This window comes from Tamandua tetradactyla, chromosome 12 (genome assembly GCF_023851605.1).
Source record: "Tamandua tetradactyla isolate mTamTet1 chromosome 12, mTamTet1.pri, whole genome shotgun sequence".
Classification (NCBI taxonomy): domain Eukaryota; kingdom Metazoa; phylum Chordata; class Mammalia; order Pilosa; family Myrmecophagidae; genus Tamandua; species Tamandua tetradactyla.
The window spans coordinates 11,079,394-11,098,736 of record NC_135338.1 but is presented as its reverse complement, the minus strand read 5'-3'; the positions used below and the strand labels follow the sequence as shown (position 1 = coordinate 11,098,736).

General features: G+C 37.4%; 1 protein-coding gene across 2 annotated transcripts in view; it reads right to left on the bottom strand.

Moving 5' to 3' along the window:
- WDHD1 (WD repeat and HMG-box DNA binding protein 1) overlaps nucleotides 1–19,252 on the bottom strand; it is a 108,496-nt gene extending 89,244 nt beyond the window's left edge. For both annotated transcript variants that reach the window (XM_077122579.1, XM_077122580.1), the window contains exons 1-4: nucleotides 19,163–19,252; nucleotides 18,829–18,921; nucleotides 7,443–7,554; nucleotides 2,857–3,008 (exon numbers count right to left, since the gene is read on the bottom strand). In XM_077122579.1, the coding sequence (XP_076978694.1) occupies nucleotides 2,857–3,008; nucleotides 7,443–7,554; nucleotides 18,829–18,905 (341 nt within the window). In that variant the 5' untranslated portion in view covers nucleotides 18,906–18,921; nucleotides 19,163–19,252. The remainder of the gene's footprint in view (nucleotides 1–2,856; nucleotides 3,009–7,442; nucleotides 7,555–18,828; nucleotides 18,922–19,162) is intronic.
- Nucleotides 19,253–19,343: the final 91 nt, after the last annotated feature.

The following is a 19,343-nucleotide window of genomic DNA, read 5'->3' as shown; positions in this document are numbered from 1 at the left end:
AAGGAGAAGCTAAGCCTACTGATAATTATGCCTAGGAGTCACCCCCAGAAAACCTCTTTTGTTGCTCAGATGTGGCCCTTCTAAGCCAACTCTGCAGGTGAACTCACTTCCCTCCTCCCTATATGGCACCTGACTCCCAGGGATGAGCAGGGCCCTGGCATCAGGGGAATGAGAAAGTCTTCTTCACCAAAAGAAGAAGAGAGAAATGAGACAAAATAAAGTTCCAGTGGCTGAGAGATTTCAAACAAAGTTGAAAGGTTATCCTGAAGGTTATACTTACATATTAATAGATATCCCTTTTTAGTTTAAGGTATACTGGAGTAAACAGAGGGAAGTACCTGAAACTGGTGAACTGTATTTCAGTAAGTAGCCCTGATTCTTGAGGAAGACTGTATAACTATACAGCTTTTACAATGTGATTGTGAAAATCCTGTATCTGATGCTCCTTTTATGCAAGGTATGGACAGATGAGTAAAAAAAAAAGAATTAAAAAATAAATAAATAATAGGGGGAGAAAAACGGTAAAAACTGAGTAGAGTGAAAATACTGTGAGTCAATGAGAGGAAGGGGTAAGAGGTATGGGAAGTATGAGTGACAGAGATGTTCTAAAAATGACTATGGTAAAGAATACACAACTATGTGATGATACGGTGAGCCACTGATTGTATAATATGGTTGGACTGCATGTATGTGGATATTTCTCAATAAAAATATTAAAAAAAAAAGAAAGAAAGAAAGAAAACAAAAAAGAGATCATGCTTCAATTTAAGATAAGAATTAAGAAAGATCAGGACGGGACTAACGTAAATCAGAATGCAGCATAAAGGATGATATTGTGTCTATTTTAGATGTTTACCTACTATATGAAACCAAAGGAAGAGAGGTTTATTTTGTACAAAATTTAAATTTTCTGTAACACATAACTGAATTCAACCTGTCTGGATACCTCGTCAAAATAACCCAAATACCTAGAGCACACAATGGGAAGGAGGGCTTGTAATTCTGTATAACTTAATATAATACCCAGATACATCCCAAGCATGTTGAGCAGATAATTAAAAAGTACTAGCAAATTCCCTTGAGGGTATACAGAAAAAATATGAAACTATTAAACTTTCCCACCAGGAAAATCCTGATACACTCTCAAACATTAGGGACTTCCAAGTCAAAAGTCAAGCCCTTGATTCTGAGGCTTGCGCTTATGAAACTTACTGCACTAATAGAAATAGTTATGCCTAACAGCTACTTCCAGAAAACCTTTTTTGTTCTCAGATATGGCCTCTCTGTAAGCCCAATGCTGCAAGGAAAATCATGACCCTCCCTGCAATGTGGGACATGATACACAGGGTTGAATGTCTCCCTGACAACATGGGACATGACTCTCAGGGAGGAGACGCACCTTCATTCCTAGGTTAACCATAAAGAACACCTAGGGCTTGAAGTGTAATAAATAAGGTATTAGTGGCTAAGCCAGTTCAAGTCAAGTTGAGAGGCTACTCAGGAGGTTGCTCTTAGGCAAACTTCAGTTAGACATTGGTACCTATCATAATTTGCCAAACCCCAACCAAAACCATTCAGTCAATCTTAAAGAACACCCAGGGCAATCAATATATAAGATTCTACCATGTACTAGGTTACCATGCACTAGGGTAATTTTCCAGAAACCTACACCCTCCAGATGGGTCCCTGAAACCTAGAGGGACCAGCCTTTCCAGAATATCAGCTACTTCCATGTCCCTACCCCTTATTATTGACAGCCTTTCCAACATGAAAAAGTCAGAATGGCCATAGCCCAAATACCCCAAAAGAGTGGGAAAAATATCAAAGGTGATGGGAGAGTTATACAGAGAGGGTAGTTTAAAAAATGAGTATGAGTGCTGAATCATTACATTAATATTTCTTTTAATCTCCAGTATCTTAGAGCAGCTAGAAGTAAAAACCTAAAATTGTGGAATTGTAACCCATACCAAACTCTGAAATCTGTTCTATAACTAATTGTTGTGCTGTTCTTTGAAATTTATTGCTTCTTTGTATATATGTTATTTTTCACAAAAAGGAAAAAAGTGATATAAAAAAATATATATTCCTTCTAGTCTTCTATGTTCTGGAGCAGCTAGAAGGAAAAATCTAATATGATGGTATGGGAGCCCATGACAAACTCTGGGATCTGTCGTATAGCCACCTGTTGCAGAGTGCTTTGAAAACTATTGCTTTTTTTCTTTCTTTGCTTTGTATTTATGTTATATTATTTAAAAAAAAAAGTAAAAAAAAAAAAAAAGATCACCTAGCACTCTATCAGAGATTCTACAAAAGTTTCACATACTAAGATTACTTTCCAGAAATCTACAACCTCCAGATGGTTTCTAGGCCAGAAAAGTCCTAAAACCAAAGAGGCCAGCCTCTCCAAGAACATCACCTAGTTCCATCCCACTATCCCATATTGTTAATACTCCTTTCCAACATGGAAAACTTAGAGTGGGCATAGCCCAAATATTCCTTAATACTGGGAGAAGGTTCAAAGGAGAAAGAGGAATTATAATAGAGAATACAGGATTTATCAAATGAGTATGAATGCTGAATCATTATAATATTTCTTTCAGTCTATAGTGTCTTGGAGCAGCTACAAAGAAAGACCTGAAATTGTGGAACTGCAATCCATACCAAACTTTGAAATCTGTTCTATAACTGCTTGTTACAATTTACTTTGAAATTTATTGATTTTTTGAATATATATTTCACAATAAAAAATGGTTAAAAAAATAATAAAGTGACCAAGCCCTGAAAATTTAACCCTGTAATCAATGAATGAGGCCATTCTATGCTAACATTTCATTCTCTGATATCAGTCAGCCTTACCTAGATCCAGCAGCAATTTTAGCACCATTACCATTGAAGACAACGTGGTTTGCATTTGTGGTGAAGCGAGTCAATATACCATCTGGAACTCCTTCAGGAAATGTGTGCACTTGAATAGTGTTGTTAGATACTGCAGTGACCAGTTTTCCATTCTAAAAGAAAGTTAGAATTAAGATACACTGGCAAAATAAATCCAAATCCATTCAGAACTTATCTGCAGTTAAAAATTCTGTAAAAAGCAAAAAACCTTATAAATATGAATCAATTCAAGAGAAAAACTATCACTCAATGTACAGTTGTCCTGAAATGGACATTAGCAAGAAATATTTATTTGCCATCTTTAAAAAATGTAATCCCTAAAAATTAATAAACAATAGGGGAACAAATGTTAAAATAAATTGAGTAGACTGAAATACTAGTGAACAATGAAAGGAGTGGTAAGGGGTATAGAAAAAAATAGGGGGAACAAAGGTTAAAATATACTGAGTAGATGGAAATACTAGTGGTCAATTGAGAGGGAGGCGTAAGGGATATGGTATGTGTGAGTTTTTTCTTTTTCCTTTTTATCTCTTTTTCAGAAGTGATGCAAATATTGTAAAAAATGATCATGGTGATGAATATACTACCATGTGATGATATTGTGAGCCACTGATTATACACCCTGCACGGAACGTTTGTATGTTAAGAATGTTCATGTTTGTATATTGTTTCGGTTTGATAATAAAAAAATAAAAAAATGTAATCCCCTCAACAGCCAATTGTTTAGCTTCTGATTTTTCTTTTACTTCAGGTGAGAAAAATATTTGAGTAGCATTTTTATGGATCCCCAACTGTTAAAAAACTGAAGGTGACTGGACTTTCATGTATCAGTGACTACAAAAACAAAAAAAACATATGTTTATAACCTATTATATTCTAAATTCAAATCACTTAAAATTGTCAACTGTGCATGGCTATTTGGCAATGTCATCTCATTGACATAAAAACCATAAATCTCATTCAACTTACTGTGAACATCTTTCCAGATGAGGATATATGAAACTGCCTCATTTTTTTTTCAGAGAATACATATTATTCCATTACAGGCATACCTCACTTACTGCACTTTGCATGTATTGCATTTTGTACAAATTGAAAGTTTATGGCAATCCTTCCTTGAGTAAGTCTATCAGCACCAATTTTCCAATAGCAAGTGATCACTCAGTGTCTCTGTGTCACACCTGTTGAAGTGTATTTTGAAAATCATTGCTTTTTCTTTCTTTGTGCATATATATTTTATATGTCACAATAAAAAAAAGTTAAAAAAAAAAAAAAAAGAAAGCAATACATTCTTAACGCTGATATGGAGAAAAAGTTTTGGTGGCCTGGATAGAAGATCAAATAAGCTACAAAGCCAAAGCCTAATGTAGAGCAAAGTCCTAACTCTCTTCATTTCTGTGAAGTCTGAAAGAGGTGAAGAACCTGCAAAAGAAAAGTTTGATACTAGCAGAGGTTGATTCATGAGGTTTAAAGAAAAAAGCTGCCTCCTTAACACCCAAGTACAAGGTGAAGCACCAAGTGCTGACGTAGAAGCTGTAGCAAGTTATCCAGAAGATCTAGCTAAGATAATTGATGAAAGTGGCTACACTAAACAACAAATTTTCGATGTAGATGAAACAGCCTTCTATTGGAAGATGCCATCTAGGACTTTCACAACTAAAGAAGGGAAGTCAATGCCTGGCTTTAAAGCTTCAAAGCACAGGCTGATGTTCTTATTAGAGGATAATACAGTTTGTGACTTTAAGTTGAAGTCAATGCTCATTTACCATTCTGGAAATGCTAGGGCCATTAAGAATGCTTCTAAATGTGCTATATAAAACAAAGTCTGGATGACAGCACATCTGTTTAAAAAATGGTTACTGAAGCCCAATACTGAGACCTACTGCTCTGAGAAAAAGATTCCTTTCAAAATATTACTGCTCATTGACAACGCACTTTGTCACCCAAGAGCTCTGCTGGAGATATACAATGAGATGAATGTTGTTTTATGTATGCTAACACAAGTTCTATTTTGCAGGCCATGGATCAAGGAGTAATTTCGACTTTTCAAGTCTTAATACTTTAAAATACTTAATACTTTAAAATACATTGCATAAGGCTGTAGCTGCCATAGACAGTGCTTTCTCTAATGCATCTAGGCAAAGGAAATAGAAAACCCTCTGGAAAAGATTTGCCATCCTTGATGTCACTTAGAACATATGAGATTCAAGAGAGGAGGCCAAAATAATCAACATGATGAGGAGTTTGGAAGGAGATTCTATCCCTCCTTTGAGGGGTTCAGGAATTCAGTAGAGGAAGTAACTGTAGATGTGGTAGAAATAGCCGAGAACTAGAATTAGAAATGGAGCTTGGAAACATGATTGAATTGCTAAAATCTCACGATAAAAGTTGAACAGATGAGAAGTTGCTTCTTATGAGCAAAGAAAGTAGTTTCTTGAGATAGAATCTACTCCTGGTGAAGATGCTGTGAATACTGTCGAAATAACAAAGGATTTTTAGTTGATAAAACAGCAGAAGGGTCTGAGAGGACTGACTCCAATTCTGAAAGAAGTCCTACTATTGGGAAAAATGCTATAAAACAGCATTACATGCTACAGAGAAATCTTCAGTGAGAGGAACAGTCAATAAATAAAGCAAACTTCACTGCTGTCTCATTTTAAGAAATTGCCAGAGCTTTCCTAACCTGCAGCAACAACCACCCGAATCAGTCAGCACCCAACAACCTCAAGGCAAGACTCTCCACCAGCAAAAAGATTACTATTCATTGAAAGAGCAGATGATGGCTAGCATTTCCTTCTTTTCTTTTTATTATTTTATTTTATTTTTTTAAATACCAAAAAAACCCCAAACAAATGTAAACATTCCTATTTTGATCATTCCGTTCTACATATATAATCAGTAATTCACAATAACATCACATAGTTGCATATTCATCATCATGATCATTTCTTCGTACATTTGCATCTATTCAGAAGAAGAAATAAAATGAAAACAGAAAAAAAATTTATACATACCATACCCCTTACCCCTCTTTCATTGATCACTTGGCTAGCATTTCTTAGCAATAAAGTACTTTATAATTAAGGTATGTACAGTGTTTTCTTAGACAATATGCTACTGCACACTTCTACAGCATAGTGTAAAGATAACTTTCATATGCATTGTAAAACCAAAAATTTGTGTGACTCACTTTATTCCAATACTCGCTTAATCGCAATGGTCTGAAACCTGCAATATCTCAGGTTTGCTCGTAAATGGCTCTACCAAAATTTATTTAAATATTCTCTACTAAAGGACATTTAAATTGATTCCAGCTTTTGCTATAATAAGTGATGCTTTTACTAATATTCTTGCCCACAGAAATTTAGAAGCTAGCCAGAAAGGACTATACATTTTAATTTTGCTACATAGTATCAATTTGTTTAAAAAATATCCTCAATTATTCTTTCATCAAATGTGTATGATGTGGTTTCCTTTCCCAAGCCCATTACTAGTATTAGCAGTATTTTTCATCCTTCCCAAAATAACTCAATTGTTTAACTTGAGCTTTGTTTAATAGTGGGATTTTGCTTACATTAAGGTATATTGGTCATTTATATTTCTTCTTCTGGGAGTTTATTTTCCATTAGATATGGCCATTTGTTTAGATTTTTTACTACGTATGTATTTAGATATTTAAATATCTAATTAGGTATTTTAGACTAAAGTATTTAAAAAGATTACTCCTACTTCAATGAACCTGATGTTGAAAAAAACATGAATTCTGAAGAAAGGTTTTCTTATTGGAATACAATAAACTCAATTCAAAATAAAGAGCTCAGTGGAGTTATTTGGATATTTAGTTGAGAAAATACTTCTGAAAACATGTCTTCATTCTCCAAGTAAATTACATGTCATCCTAATATTTATCTTACATAAAGCATTAGAAACATGAAATATGTATATATCTTGAAAAAGTTATTAACGCATTCTTCTTTTCCAGAAAGCTTCCGGAAGTTATCTGATGTAGTGACTCAAAAACCTGAAAATACCAGAGTTTTATTCAAAAGAAAAAAAAAAAGAGGCATTTAAAACTCTCTCTTAAAAGAAAAAGAACATAGTCCTTGCATGCATTTTAATTAGTTTACTATTAATATCCACTAATCACCATTAATAAGTCATTCATTATACTGATATTTCTTTTAGTCACTAGTGTCTTGGAGCAGTTAGAAGGAAAAACCTGAAATTGTGGAACTGTAACCCATACCAAACTCTGAAATCTGTTCTATAACTACTTGTTACAATGTACTTTGAAATGTATTGCTTTTTTGCATATATGTTATATTTCACAAAAAAAAAATCAAAAAAAAAAAACATTTAGAATTTACCTTTAAAATTTTTTGGTTACATTATCAGCATTATTATTTATTTTGACTATTATTATTGTAAGAGCAAAACAACAAAAAGGTACATTTATCTTCAAAATTTCTATAAAAATATTTTTCATCCAAGCATAAATATGACATGCCAGCATCATTTTACATGACTTGAAGTAACATTTTTAATACCTTCAAAGCACATGAATACGCCTTTTCTCCAACATTAATGAATTTAGGATCATCATCATCCAAATCTTCCCAAATTCTCACATCACCATCACTTCCACAAGTCACAATGCAACTGTGAAAGAAACACACAGATTTAAATGTCAGCCAATTTCTGGTCTACTAATTTCGGGGAGATAGAACCTTTAATTTTTTTAATAAAATTGAGAGACTAGCCAATCTCTTTTCTCTATTTATAGGTATAAACCTATAACAAGAACCACTAACTTCATATTCTGTAAAATGAAAGGGAATTCAATGCTCTCTACAATTTCTCCATGGCATAAAAATATTTATTTGTAATACTCTCATAGAGATGAGTGTGTAATCACAACAACAAGAGGGGTCATGTCTTATCTTCCTCACCATTGTAGCCCAGCACCAACGAATGTTCGTAACACATAAAAGCCCTTATAAATGTCTGCTGAATGAACGAATGGATGCATGAATTCAACGGTCCAAACCTGATTATTCAAATGCCTATTTTTATCGGTCAAATCTTACTGTAAACCTCTTGTCTTCCAAGTGCTTTTATTCATTCCCTATGTGTATTATCTACATACATACAAAAGCAAAGAAAAATATAAAACTAACATGGTAAAAGACAAGATATACAAGGAAATGCAGATGGATCAGAAGAAAAAGATTAACTCCTGTGTAGGAAAATCAAAAGTCCACAAAAGAAAGGTCGTATTTACACTGGGAGTCAAGGGATATGTAGGACTGGATATGCTGAAGACTAGTGAAAAGGGTAATTCTAAACAGAAAAGCACAAGAACCAAATTATGGAGTTAGTAAAACATGAAAAGTTTACCTGGAGTTTCTCATTCAGGAAATGAAAAGCAAGACACAGACTGGGGTGGTCCTATGGAGAACGACCTTAAAGTCAGAGTAAGGTTGGACTTATTCTGAGCTTAAACTCCCTTTCACAGGGGACAGGGTAAGGATAGGACATAAGTAGTTAATGTACAAATTGTACAGAGTATCTATCTGGGATGACGGAAAAGATTTGATAATGAACGGATGGTGGTGATGGCAGCAAAACATTGTGAACACAATTATAGCACTGAAATATATATATCTGAGACTGATTAAAAGGGTAAAATTTAAGTTGTATATATGTTACTAGAATAAAATTTAAAAAGAAAATTCATAGAGCTATACAATACAAAGAGTGAACCTTAATCTAAACAATTGAGTATAGTTAATTTCACGATTATACAAGTTTCTTCGTCAACTGCAATAAACCTACCACATTAATGCAAGGTGTTAATAGGGCAGTATATGGAAACACTGTTTTTATGCATTTTTCATAAACTTACAAGTACTCTAATACAAAAAAAATCTGAACAATAACCAGTGATAGCCCATCTCCATTTTTCCGAACCTTGCTTGTTGCAACATAACTTACACTTTCAAGGACAACGTGAAAAGCATTGAATAATGAAACCCAAAGCGAATTTCAGACATCAGTTCCTGGGGACAGCAATTTCTTCCAGAGTCCAGTGATGATGGGAGAAGTATTTAATACTAACGTCCTGACTACTTGGGATATCAGCCAACTGTTCTCTAATAGAGTTGTTGTTATTCTTTTTCTTATTATTAGAAACAAGTTCTTTAAATTTTGACTGCATTTTGGTCAAAATCAGTTAGCAATCTTCAATCAAAATATTCAACTTAACACTTTGATGCTTTTGTAAAACACAATTAATGATATAAAAGTTTATGAAGGAGACACTAAAATTCATCACTACAAAAGCAAATGAAAACTGAACAAATTGTACATTAAAAGCTGAAGTGGTGAATGATTTAATTTTAAAAATCTGTAATTGGGACTTCCGGAGAAGATGGCAGCTTAGTAAGGTGTGCGTGTCTTAGTTCCTCCTCCAGAACAACTACTAAATAACTAGAAACAGTACAGAACAGCTCCCGGAGCCACGACAGAGACTGAACACACAGTGTACCCCAGTCTGGACCGGCTGGACCGGCTGCGAGACTCTGCTGCGGTGAGGTCCCCGAGCGGCGCGCGCTTCCCCGGGACGCAGCGGCTGGCGGCCAGCACCCCTCCCTCACGGGCAGCTTCCTGGGCCAGCTGGGAGCTTTGGATCAGCAGTTCCCCAAGCCACGGCGGCTGGCAGCCAGCGCCCCTCCCACACACACGGCTTCCCGGGCCGGCTGGGAGCCTCGGATCAGTGGTTCCCCAAGCCCTCCCGGGTGCCCCGCCCCTTCTGGTCGCCGGATGTTGAACATCGCTTCATGTGCCTTTTGGCCATTTGTATTTTCTTTTCTGAGAGTTGTCTGTTCAAGTCTTTTTCCCATTTTGTAATTGGATTGGCTGTCTTTTTGTTGTTGAGTTGAACAATCTCTTTATAATTCTGGATACTAGACCTTTATCTGATATGTCGTTTCCAAATATTGTCTCCCATTGTGTAGGCTGTCTTTCTACTTTCTTGATGAAATTCTTTGATGTGCAAAAGTGTTTAATTTTGAGGAGTTCCCATTTATTTATTTTTTTCTTCAGTGCTCTTGCTTTGGGTATAAGGTCTATAAAACCGCCTCCAATTATAAGATTTTTAAGATATTTCCCTACATTTTCCTCTAACTGTTTTATGGTCTTAGACCTGATGTTTAGATCTTTGATCCATTTTGAGTTAACTTTTGTATAGGGTGTGAGATACGGGTCCTCTTTCATTCTTTTGCATATGCATATCCAATTCTCTAGGTGCCATTTATTGAAAAGACTGTTCTGTCCCAGGTGAAATGGCTTGACTGCCTTATCAAAGATCAAATGTCCATAGATGAGAGGGTCTATATCTGAGCACTCTATTCTATTCCATTGGTCGATATATCTATCTTTATGCCAGTACCATGCTGTTTTGACCACTGTGGCTTCATAATATACCTTAAAGTCAGGCAGTGTGAGACCTCCAGCTTCGTTTTTTTTCCTCAAGATGTTTTTAGCAATTCGGGGCACCCTGCCCTTCCAGATAAATTTGCTTATTGGTTTTTCTATTTCTGAAAAGTAAGTTGTTGGGATTTTGAATGGTATTGCGTTGAATCTGTAAATCAATTTAGGTAGAATTCACATCTTAACTATATTTAGTCTTTCCATCCATGAACACAGTATGCCCTTCCATCTATTTAGGTCTCCTGTGATTTCTTTTAACAGTTTCTTGTACTTTTCTTTGTATAGGTCTTTTGTCTCTTTAGTTAAATTTATTCCTAAGTATTTTATTCTTTTAGTTGCAATTGTAAATGGAATTCGTTTCTTGATTTCCCCCTCAGATTGTTCATTACTAGTGTATAGAAACACTACAGATTTTTGAATGTTGATCTGTAACCTGTCACTCTGCTGTACTCATTTATTAGCTCTAGTAGTTTTGCTGTGGATTTTTCAGTTTTTGACATACAATATCATATCATCTGCAAACAGTGAGAGTTTTACTTCTTCCTTTCCAATTTTGATGCCTTGTATTTCTTTTTCTTGCCTAATTGCTCTGGCTAGAACTTCCAACACAATGCTGAATAACAGTGGTTATAGCGGACATCCTTGTCTTGTTCCTGATCTTAGGAGGAAAGTTTTCAGTTTTTCCCCACTGAGGATGATATTAGCTGTGGGTTTTTCATATATTTCCTTTATCATTTTAAGGAAATTCCCTTGTGTTCCTATCCTTTGAAGTGTTCTCAACAGGAAAGGATGTTGAATTTTGTCAAATGCCTTCTCTGCATCAATTGAGATGATCATGTGATTTTTCTGCTTTGATTTGTTGATATGGTGTATTACATTAATTGATTTTATGTTGAACCATCCTTGTATACCTGGGATGAATCCTACTTGGTCATGATGTATAATTCTTTTAATATGTTGCTGGATTCGATTTGCTAGAATTTTGTTGAGGATTTCTGCATCTATATTCATTAGAGAGATTGGTCTGTAGTTTTCTTTTTTTGTAATATCTTTGGCTGGTTTTGGTATGAGGGTGATGTTGGCTTCATAGAATGAATTAAGAAAGCTTTCCCTCCTCTTCAATTTTTTTGAAGAGTTTGAGCAGGATTGGTACTAATTCTTTCTGGAATGTTTGGTAGAATTCACATGTGAAGCCATCTGGTCCTGGACTTTTCTTTTTGGGAAGCTTTTTAATGACTGATACAATTTCTTTACTTGTGATTGGTTTGTTCAGGTCATCTACTTCATCTTGAGTCAAAGTTCATTGTTCATGCCTTTTTAGGAACTTGTCCATTTCATCTACATTGTTGTATTTATTGGCATAAAGTTGTTCATAGTATCCTGTTATTAACTCCTTTATTTCTGTGGGTTCAGTGGTTATGTCTCCTCTTCCATTTCTGATCTTATTTATTTGCGTCCTCTGTCTTCTTCTTTTTGTCAATCTTGCTAAGAGCCCATCAATCTTATTGATTTTCTCATAGAATCAACTTCTGGTTTTATTGATTTTCTCAATTGTTTTCATGTTCTCAATTTCATTTATTTCTGCTCTAATCTTTGTTATTTTTTTCCTTTTGCTTGCTTTGGGGTTAGTTTGCTGTTCTTTGTCCCTTTATTCCAAGTGGCCAGTTAATTCCTGTATTTTTGCCCTTTCTTCTTTTTTGATATAGGCATTTAGGGCAATAAATTTCCCTCTTAACACTGCCTTTGCTGCATCCCATAAGTTTTGATATGTTGTGTTTTCATTTTCATTTGCCTCGAGATATTTACTGATTTCTCTTGTAATTTCTTCCTGACCCACTGGTTGTTTAAGAGTGTGTTGCTGAGCCTCCACATATTTGTGAGTTTTCTGGAGCTTTGCCTATTATTGATTTCCAACTTCATTCCCTTATGATCTGAGAAAGTGTTTTGTATGATTTCAATCTTTTTAAATTTATTGAGACTTGCTTTGTGACCCAGCATATGTTCTATCTTTGAGAATGATCCATGAGCCCTTGAGAAAAATGTGTATCCTGCTGTTGTGGGGTGTAATGTCCTATAAATGTCTGTTAGGTCTAGCTCATTTATTGTATTATTCAAATTCTGTTTCTTTATTGATCCTCTGTCTAGATGTTCTGTCCATTGATGAGAGTGGTGAATTGAAGTCTCCAACTATTATGGTAGATGTGTCTATTTCCCTTTTCAGTGTTTGCAGTGTTTGCCTCATGTATTTTGGGGCATTCTGGTTTGGTGCATAAATATTTATGATTGTTATGTCTTCATGTTGAATTGTTCCTTTTATTAGAACATAGTATCCTTCTTTGTCTCTTTTAACTGTTTTACATTTGAAGTCTAATTTGTTGGATATTAGTATAGATACTCCTGCTCTTTTCTGGTTGTTATTTGCATGAAATATCTTTCCCAACCTTTCACTTTCAACTATGTTTATCTTTGGGTCTAAGATGTGTTTTGTGTAGATAGCATATAGTATAGAAGGATCCTGTTTTTTAATCCATTCTGCCAGTCTATGTCTTTTGATTGGGGAGTTCAATCCATCAACATCTAGTGTTATTACTGTTTGGGTAGTACTTTCCTCTACCATTTTGCCTTTTGTATTTTATATGTCACATCTAATTTTCCTTCTTTCTACACTCTTCTCCACACCTCTCTCTTCTGTCTTTTCATATCTGTCTCTAGTGCTCCCTTTAGTATTTCTTGCAGAGCTGGTCTCTTGGTCACAAATTCTCTCAGTGATTTTTTGTCTGAAAATGTTTTAATTTCTCCCTCATTTTTGAAGGACAATTTTGCTGGGTATAGAATTCTTGGTTGGCAGTTTTTCTCTTTTAGTAATTTAAATATAACATCCCACTGTCTTCTCGCCTCCATGGTTTCTGCTGAGAAATCTACACATAGTCTTATTGGGTTTCTCTTGTATGTGATGGATTGCTTTTCTCTTGCTGCTTTCAAGATCCTCTCTTTCTCTTTGACCTCTGATATTCTGACTAGTAAGTGTCTTGGAGAACATCTATTTGGATCTGTTGTGTTTGGGGTATGCTGCTCTTCTTGGGTCTGTAATTTTAGGTCTTTCATAAGAGTTGGGAAATTTTCAGTGATAATTTCTTCCATTAGTTTTTCTCCTCCTTTTCCCTTCTCTTCTCCTTCCGGGACACCCACAACACATACATTTGTGCGCTTCATATGATCATTCAATTCCTTCAGTCCCTGCTCATATTTTTCCATTTTTTTCCCTATAGTTTCTGTATCTTGTCAGATTTCATATGTTTCGTCCTCCAGTTCACTAATCCTAACCTCTGTCTCTTGAAATCTACCATTGTAGGTTTCTATTGTTTTTTTCATCTCTTCTACTGTACCTTTCATTCCCATAAGTTCTGTGATTTGTTTTTTCAGACTTTCCATTTCTTCTTTTTGTTCATTCCTTGCCTTCTTCATTCCTCCCTCAATTCATTGATTTGGTTTTTGATGAGGTTTTCCATGTCTGTTCGTACACTCTGAATTTGTTGTTTCAGCTCTTGTATCTCATTTGAACTATTGGTTTGTTCCTTTGACTGGGCCATATCTTCAATTTTCCTGGTGTGATTTGTTATTTTTTGCTGGCATGTAGACATTTAATTACCTTAATTAGTTTATTCTGGAGATTGCTGTCACTTCGCTTGCCTAGGGTTTTCTTGCTAGATGAATTTGTTGTCTGTTCTTTGACCTTCAGTTCAGCTTTTTCTGGACCTCTAGCTTAGGTTTTGTTTAACATAGGAGAATTTTTCAGTTCTTGTTTTCTTGTTTCTTGCCCTGCTTGTATGGTGCCTTTTCCCTCCCCACCCTTAGGAGGGTCTATGTAGGTATTATGTACTCCAGCCAGTTTTCCCAGACTAAACTGGCCTCCTATCAGGGGGAAGGAGTCACCTCCATCAGTTTTCCCTGAGGGTGAGTCCCAGCAGGTTAAAAGACTTTCCTGTGAAGTCTCTGGGCTCCGTTTTTCTTATCCTGCCCAGTATGTGGCGCATCTGCCTGCCGTTCGCCACCAACAAAAGATGTTGCGGCACTTTTAACTTTGGAAGACTCTCCCTGCTGGGGGCGTGGTGGAGACGGAGGAGAGGTTCTAGGCTGGTTTTAATGGCTTCAAATTGCCAAGCCCTGGGGTCTGAATTCCTTGAGAGAGGGATTCCACCTGAGTTGGGCTTCACCCCTCCCCCGGGAAGGCACAGGTGGACGACAGCCCTGAAAGCAGCCCGTTTCTGCCTATGCCTGGGGCAGTTGCAGCCCGAGAAGTCCCGCCGCTGAACCTAGAGGCTGCCAAGTCTCCGTAGAAACACAGCCACTAAAACTTCCATTTCCTCCCCTTTCCTCTTTTTCCATGAGCCCAGTGAGCAACCTTCGCCTTGACCAGGTTTAGAGTCTCTTTCCTTTCCCTCTGGGAAGCCGCCTGTGGGGGAGGGGCGCCTGGCACCGGCCATCGTGGCTTGGAGAACTCACAGTTTTGGGGAGGCTTGCAGCCGATCCAGCTGGTCCAGGCTGAGGTACGCTGTGTGTTTGGTCACTGACGTGGCTCTGGGAGCTCTTCTGCTCTGTTTCTGGTTATTTAGTAGTTGTTCTGGAGGACGAACTAAAACGCGCACATTGCTCAGCCGCCATCTTGGCCCCTCCCTCCCCCCTTCACTCTTTATTCTTCTGGGATTCCCATAATGCGTGTGTTGGTACTGAAAGGGTCCTACAGGTTTCTCAGGTTCTGCTCATTTTTCTTCATTCTTTCTGCTTTATGCTCCTCAGACTGGCCAATTTCAATCGTCTTATCATGTTCACTGATTCTTTTTCTGCCAACTCCAATCTATTGTTAAATCTTTCTAGGGGATTTTTAATTTCTCTTACTGTAGTCTACAGCTCTGGCTCCTTTTCACTAATTTTCATCTCTCTAATGATATTTTCTTTGTGTTCATCTTTTATTTTCCTGATTTCCTTTAGTTCTTTGTCCAAATTTTCCTTTAGTTCTCTAAGCATATTTAGGACCATATTTAAAAGGCTTTGCCCAGAATGTCCCAGGTTGGATCCTCCTCACTGATGATTTCTGTTCCTTTAATTTTCTCTTTTCCCTGGGTCATCACTTCCTGTTTCTTTGTATGTTTTGTAATCTTCTGTTGAAATCTGGACACTTTGATATTTTAATGCGTTAAGAAACTGCCATCAGACCATGTAGATTTCTGAAAAGAAATCTCCCTTGTTCCCTACAGATTTTAGCACTGAGCTCACTGTTAGTCTCTTTAACAACACTATTCTAATTATAATTCTTGGTATTTTCAACATTCACATAGCTGAACCTTCTGATACTCTGGCATCTCTCCTCCGATGACTGTGGTACTCCCATCTCTGCCACTCACTCCCACGGCCATGGCCTAGACTTTGTTTTTACCAAAATCACAACTTCTTCATAATCTCAACTTCAATCATCCTAATCACTTTGTACTCTTTAGTATCCTAACTCCAACAATTTTAAATTACTAATAGGATCCATAATCCATTGAAACACTTTTTTTTACCGTCTCTCACTACTGCCATGTTCTCCCGTCCTTCCTAATCTTGTTTAGATCCCAAGGTCTGTCATTAAAATCACTCCTTTGCGTCACCCTCAACCTCCTTGGCCTCCTATCACTTTTTCATAATTACCTGGCAAAATTCCAACCCTTGTTAAATCCAACTCTCTGTCTATTCCAAGTTTGCACTCACAGAACTAAATATGGCTAGAGAAAAACATTTAGCTAGATTTCACTTTAAATTCACGATTACTAACCTGAAGCAGGCCTTTAATGCTGCCCAGCAATGCAGCTACATTTCCATACGCCGTTACACTCTTTCTTTTCTAACCATCTATCTCACACCTGCTCCTCTATTTTCAAACTTCTACCTCCTCATCACTTTCAACTATGATTTTGCTTCCTATTTCACTCAGAAAACAGAAGTAATTTACAGAAATTGTCTACATGTTCTCTCCATTCCTCCTGGATGTACCTTCCCTCAAGTTATGAATTTAGCATGCTCCCATCTTTGGGCAATTCCTCCCCCTTTGCATTATATCTTCTTATTCACCACTCCAGCAGTTCTTCCTCTTTATAGCATCAACCTATCCCTCTCTATGAGATCATCTTCCCCCACATATATATTGAAATCTCTCCCATTTTAAAAACAACAACCACCAAAAAAAAAAACCTTTCAGGATCCCACATTCCCATTTAACTACCTTCATTCTCTGAAATTTTCATGGTAACTCCAATTCCTCCTCCTTCATTCTCTTGAATCTACTTCCACAAAACTTTCATTCTTATCGCTCTGTAAAAATTGCTCAAGATCACCCACACTGTTAAATCTAATGGTGAACTCTCAATCTCCAACCTGACCAACCAGCAGCATTTGACATAGTGTATTTCCTTCTCCTTAAAAGACTATTCCAACTGGCTTCTAGACATCATTCTTGACTCTTCGTTCTCCTACTTTACTGGCCACCTCTTCTTAGCCTCCTTAGAAAGAATCTCCGTCTCTGACTTCTAAAGACTTAGCCCTTGAACCTCTTTTCTTACTTACATTCACATCCTAGGTAATTTTATCCAAATTCCTAGCATTAAATACCAGTTACAGAATGAAAAACCCCACATTTAGGTTTTCGGTCAGGATCTCAATCAGGACCTCTAGGACCCACTAAACCTGAGTTAAAGATACAGATTTCTATCTCTAGCTCTGACCCCTTTATTCAACTATCTACTTTACATCTCTACCTATCTCATAGAAATCCTACATTCACTATGTCCATATGCAAATTTATAACCTCAATCTCCTGCTTCATCTCTGAAATATGCTCATCTTCCAGTAGTTTCCATATCTGTAAATGGTGCCATCATTTCTCCAATTGTACCATCCAGAAACACAGATGCTGTCCTTAGCACCACCCTCAATATCAGGTCCATCCCTGTTGATTCTACTTTTTAAGTATTTCCTGCATGTATTCTCTTTTCTCCATACCCATGTCTACTCTAGTAGCTTCTATCACTCTCTACCCTAGCCTCATTCAATTCCAAGCTTCTACCATGCTCAATCAGACCAATACAAAAATCTCTTAAATTTCTCTGCTTCTACTCTCCCACTTCTTTTTCCAATTCATCTTTCATGCATCTTTCCAAAAACAGGAAACTGATCATATCTTTTCTCTGCTTCATACCTTTAGTACTTTCTGACTGCTTTTATGACAAAAACAAATTCCTTTGATAAAGCCCAGAAGGCACTGTATGGACCACCCACTGCAACCTTCACATATTCATCTCTTGTCAATCTCTGCATCACTCTACATTTTAGCCTCACTAGCCTCTTTTTTTTTTTGACATGGGCAGGCTCCAGGAACCAAACCGGGGTCTCCAGCATGGCAGACAAGAACTCTGCCATTAAGCCACCGATGCTGGCCCTCACTAGCCTTTTTGGTTCGTTCAGTATACCATGGTCCCTGCCACCACTAGGCATTTGCGCATACTGTTTCCTCTGCCTGGAATGCCAAAACCCACTCTGCCCCGTCTCATCTCTTTATGCTTCTTAATGCCTATTCAATCTTTAAATTGCAGCTCAAGAAACACTTCCTCAGATAAGCCTTCCCTGTCTGTTCTAGGTCAGCTTCCCCCCACATATGCTTATCATTGCACACATCACTTAGTATTTCTAAATATACTTTTTTCTTTCTAAATATACTTTTTGTGATTAATTTGTGCCCAGCACTTTTCACTTAAGTTCAATGACAGAAAACAGCATGCCAAGTTTGCACAATTACATCTGCAACCTCTAGCAGAATAGTCACACACATAGTTTTTCAGTGAATGAACTGGCAGAGCAGAGATGTGTAAATCACACCTTTGGACAGTACTGCATAGGAATGGAATTTAGAAAGATGAAAAGGTCCACGACAGTTCTTGGGAAATATCACCTTTTCGGAATCAAACAGAGGAAAATAAGTTAGGAAAAAAGGCAGAGAGTTAAACAAACAAGCAAACACACTAGGAAACTGCATCACTACAGCCAAGGGAGAATGAAACAGCAAAGGTAAACGGGCCACTGAATCTGACTACTAGACGCTATCTACTGATATGATAAAATGACTAATGACATAAAACGCAGAGAAGTTCACCAAGGGAAAATAAAGAGGTAAATTCTTCTCTTTCCAACTCCTCTAGAAGATATTATACCCGTTAACTTTTCTGATCTATCAAAACGACTATGACGTTCCAAATCAAACAATAAATGTAAGGAGGATTATACTTGCAACTTTAAATTTTCATAATTCCTCCCTATTCGCATGACTCATTTTAAGCTATGCCAATGTGACACATGACAACAAATGTTCAAATATGTAGACCTAAAATGTGCGTGTTTCGCCAAGTACCTTACCTCCCAGAATCATCAAAACAGACGTCTGTGTGTCCCTCCGTATGCCCGTATCTCATCGGCTTCTGCGTGGCAGGCATCTTTTACTTTACCTACCTGAAAATTTTTAATAAAAGCTAATCTTATTATTTTTTAAAGGAGAGGACAGCCGGGGAGCCGAGAAGGTTGGTTAGTCTCCTCCCGGGTACCCTCTCCGCAGTCACGTTCCGCACCCGTTCCCCCACTCCCACCGCCCGCGAATGGCAAGTTCAGGACTGCAGGGCAGAGTAAGACAATTCACGAGGAGGGGACAGGCTCCTCCAAAACAGGCAGCCGGGACACGGGGGTGAACACTCACAGAGGCGGCAGAACCTCGGACGCCGAGAGAAGGTGCAGCGTTCAGCGCCAACCCAAAGCACCTTCCCGCGCTCGGGAGTGCTCGCTACACAGCGCCTGCGCGGCCGCGCCCACGTCCGCGCCTCAGGTCGTCGCGGGGCGGTGGCGTCAGCTGCGCGCCGGCGGCGAGAAAAGAAGCCCGG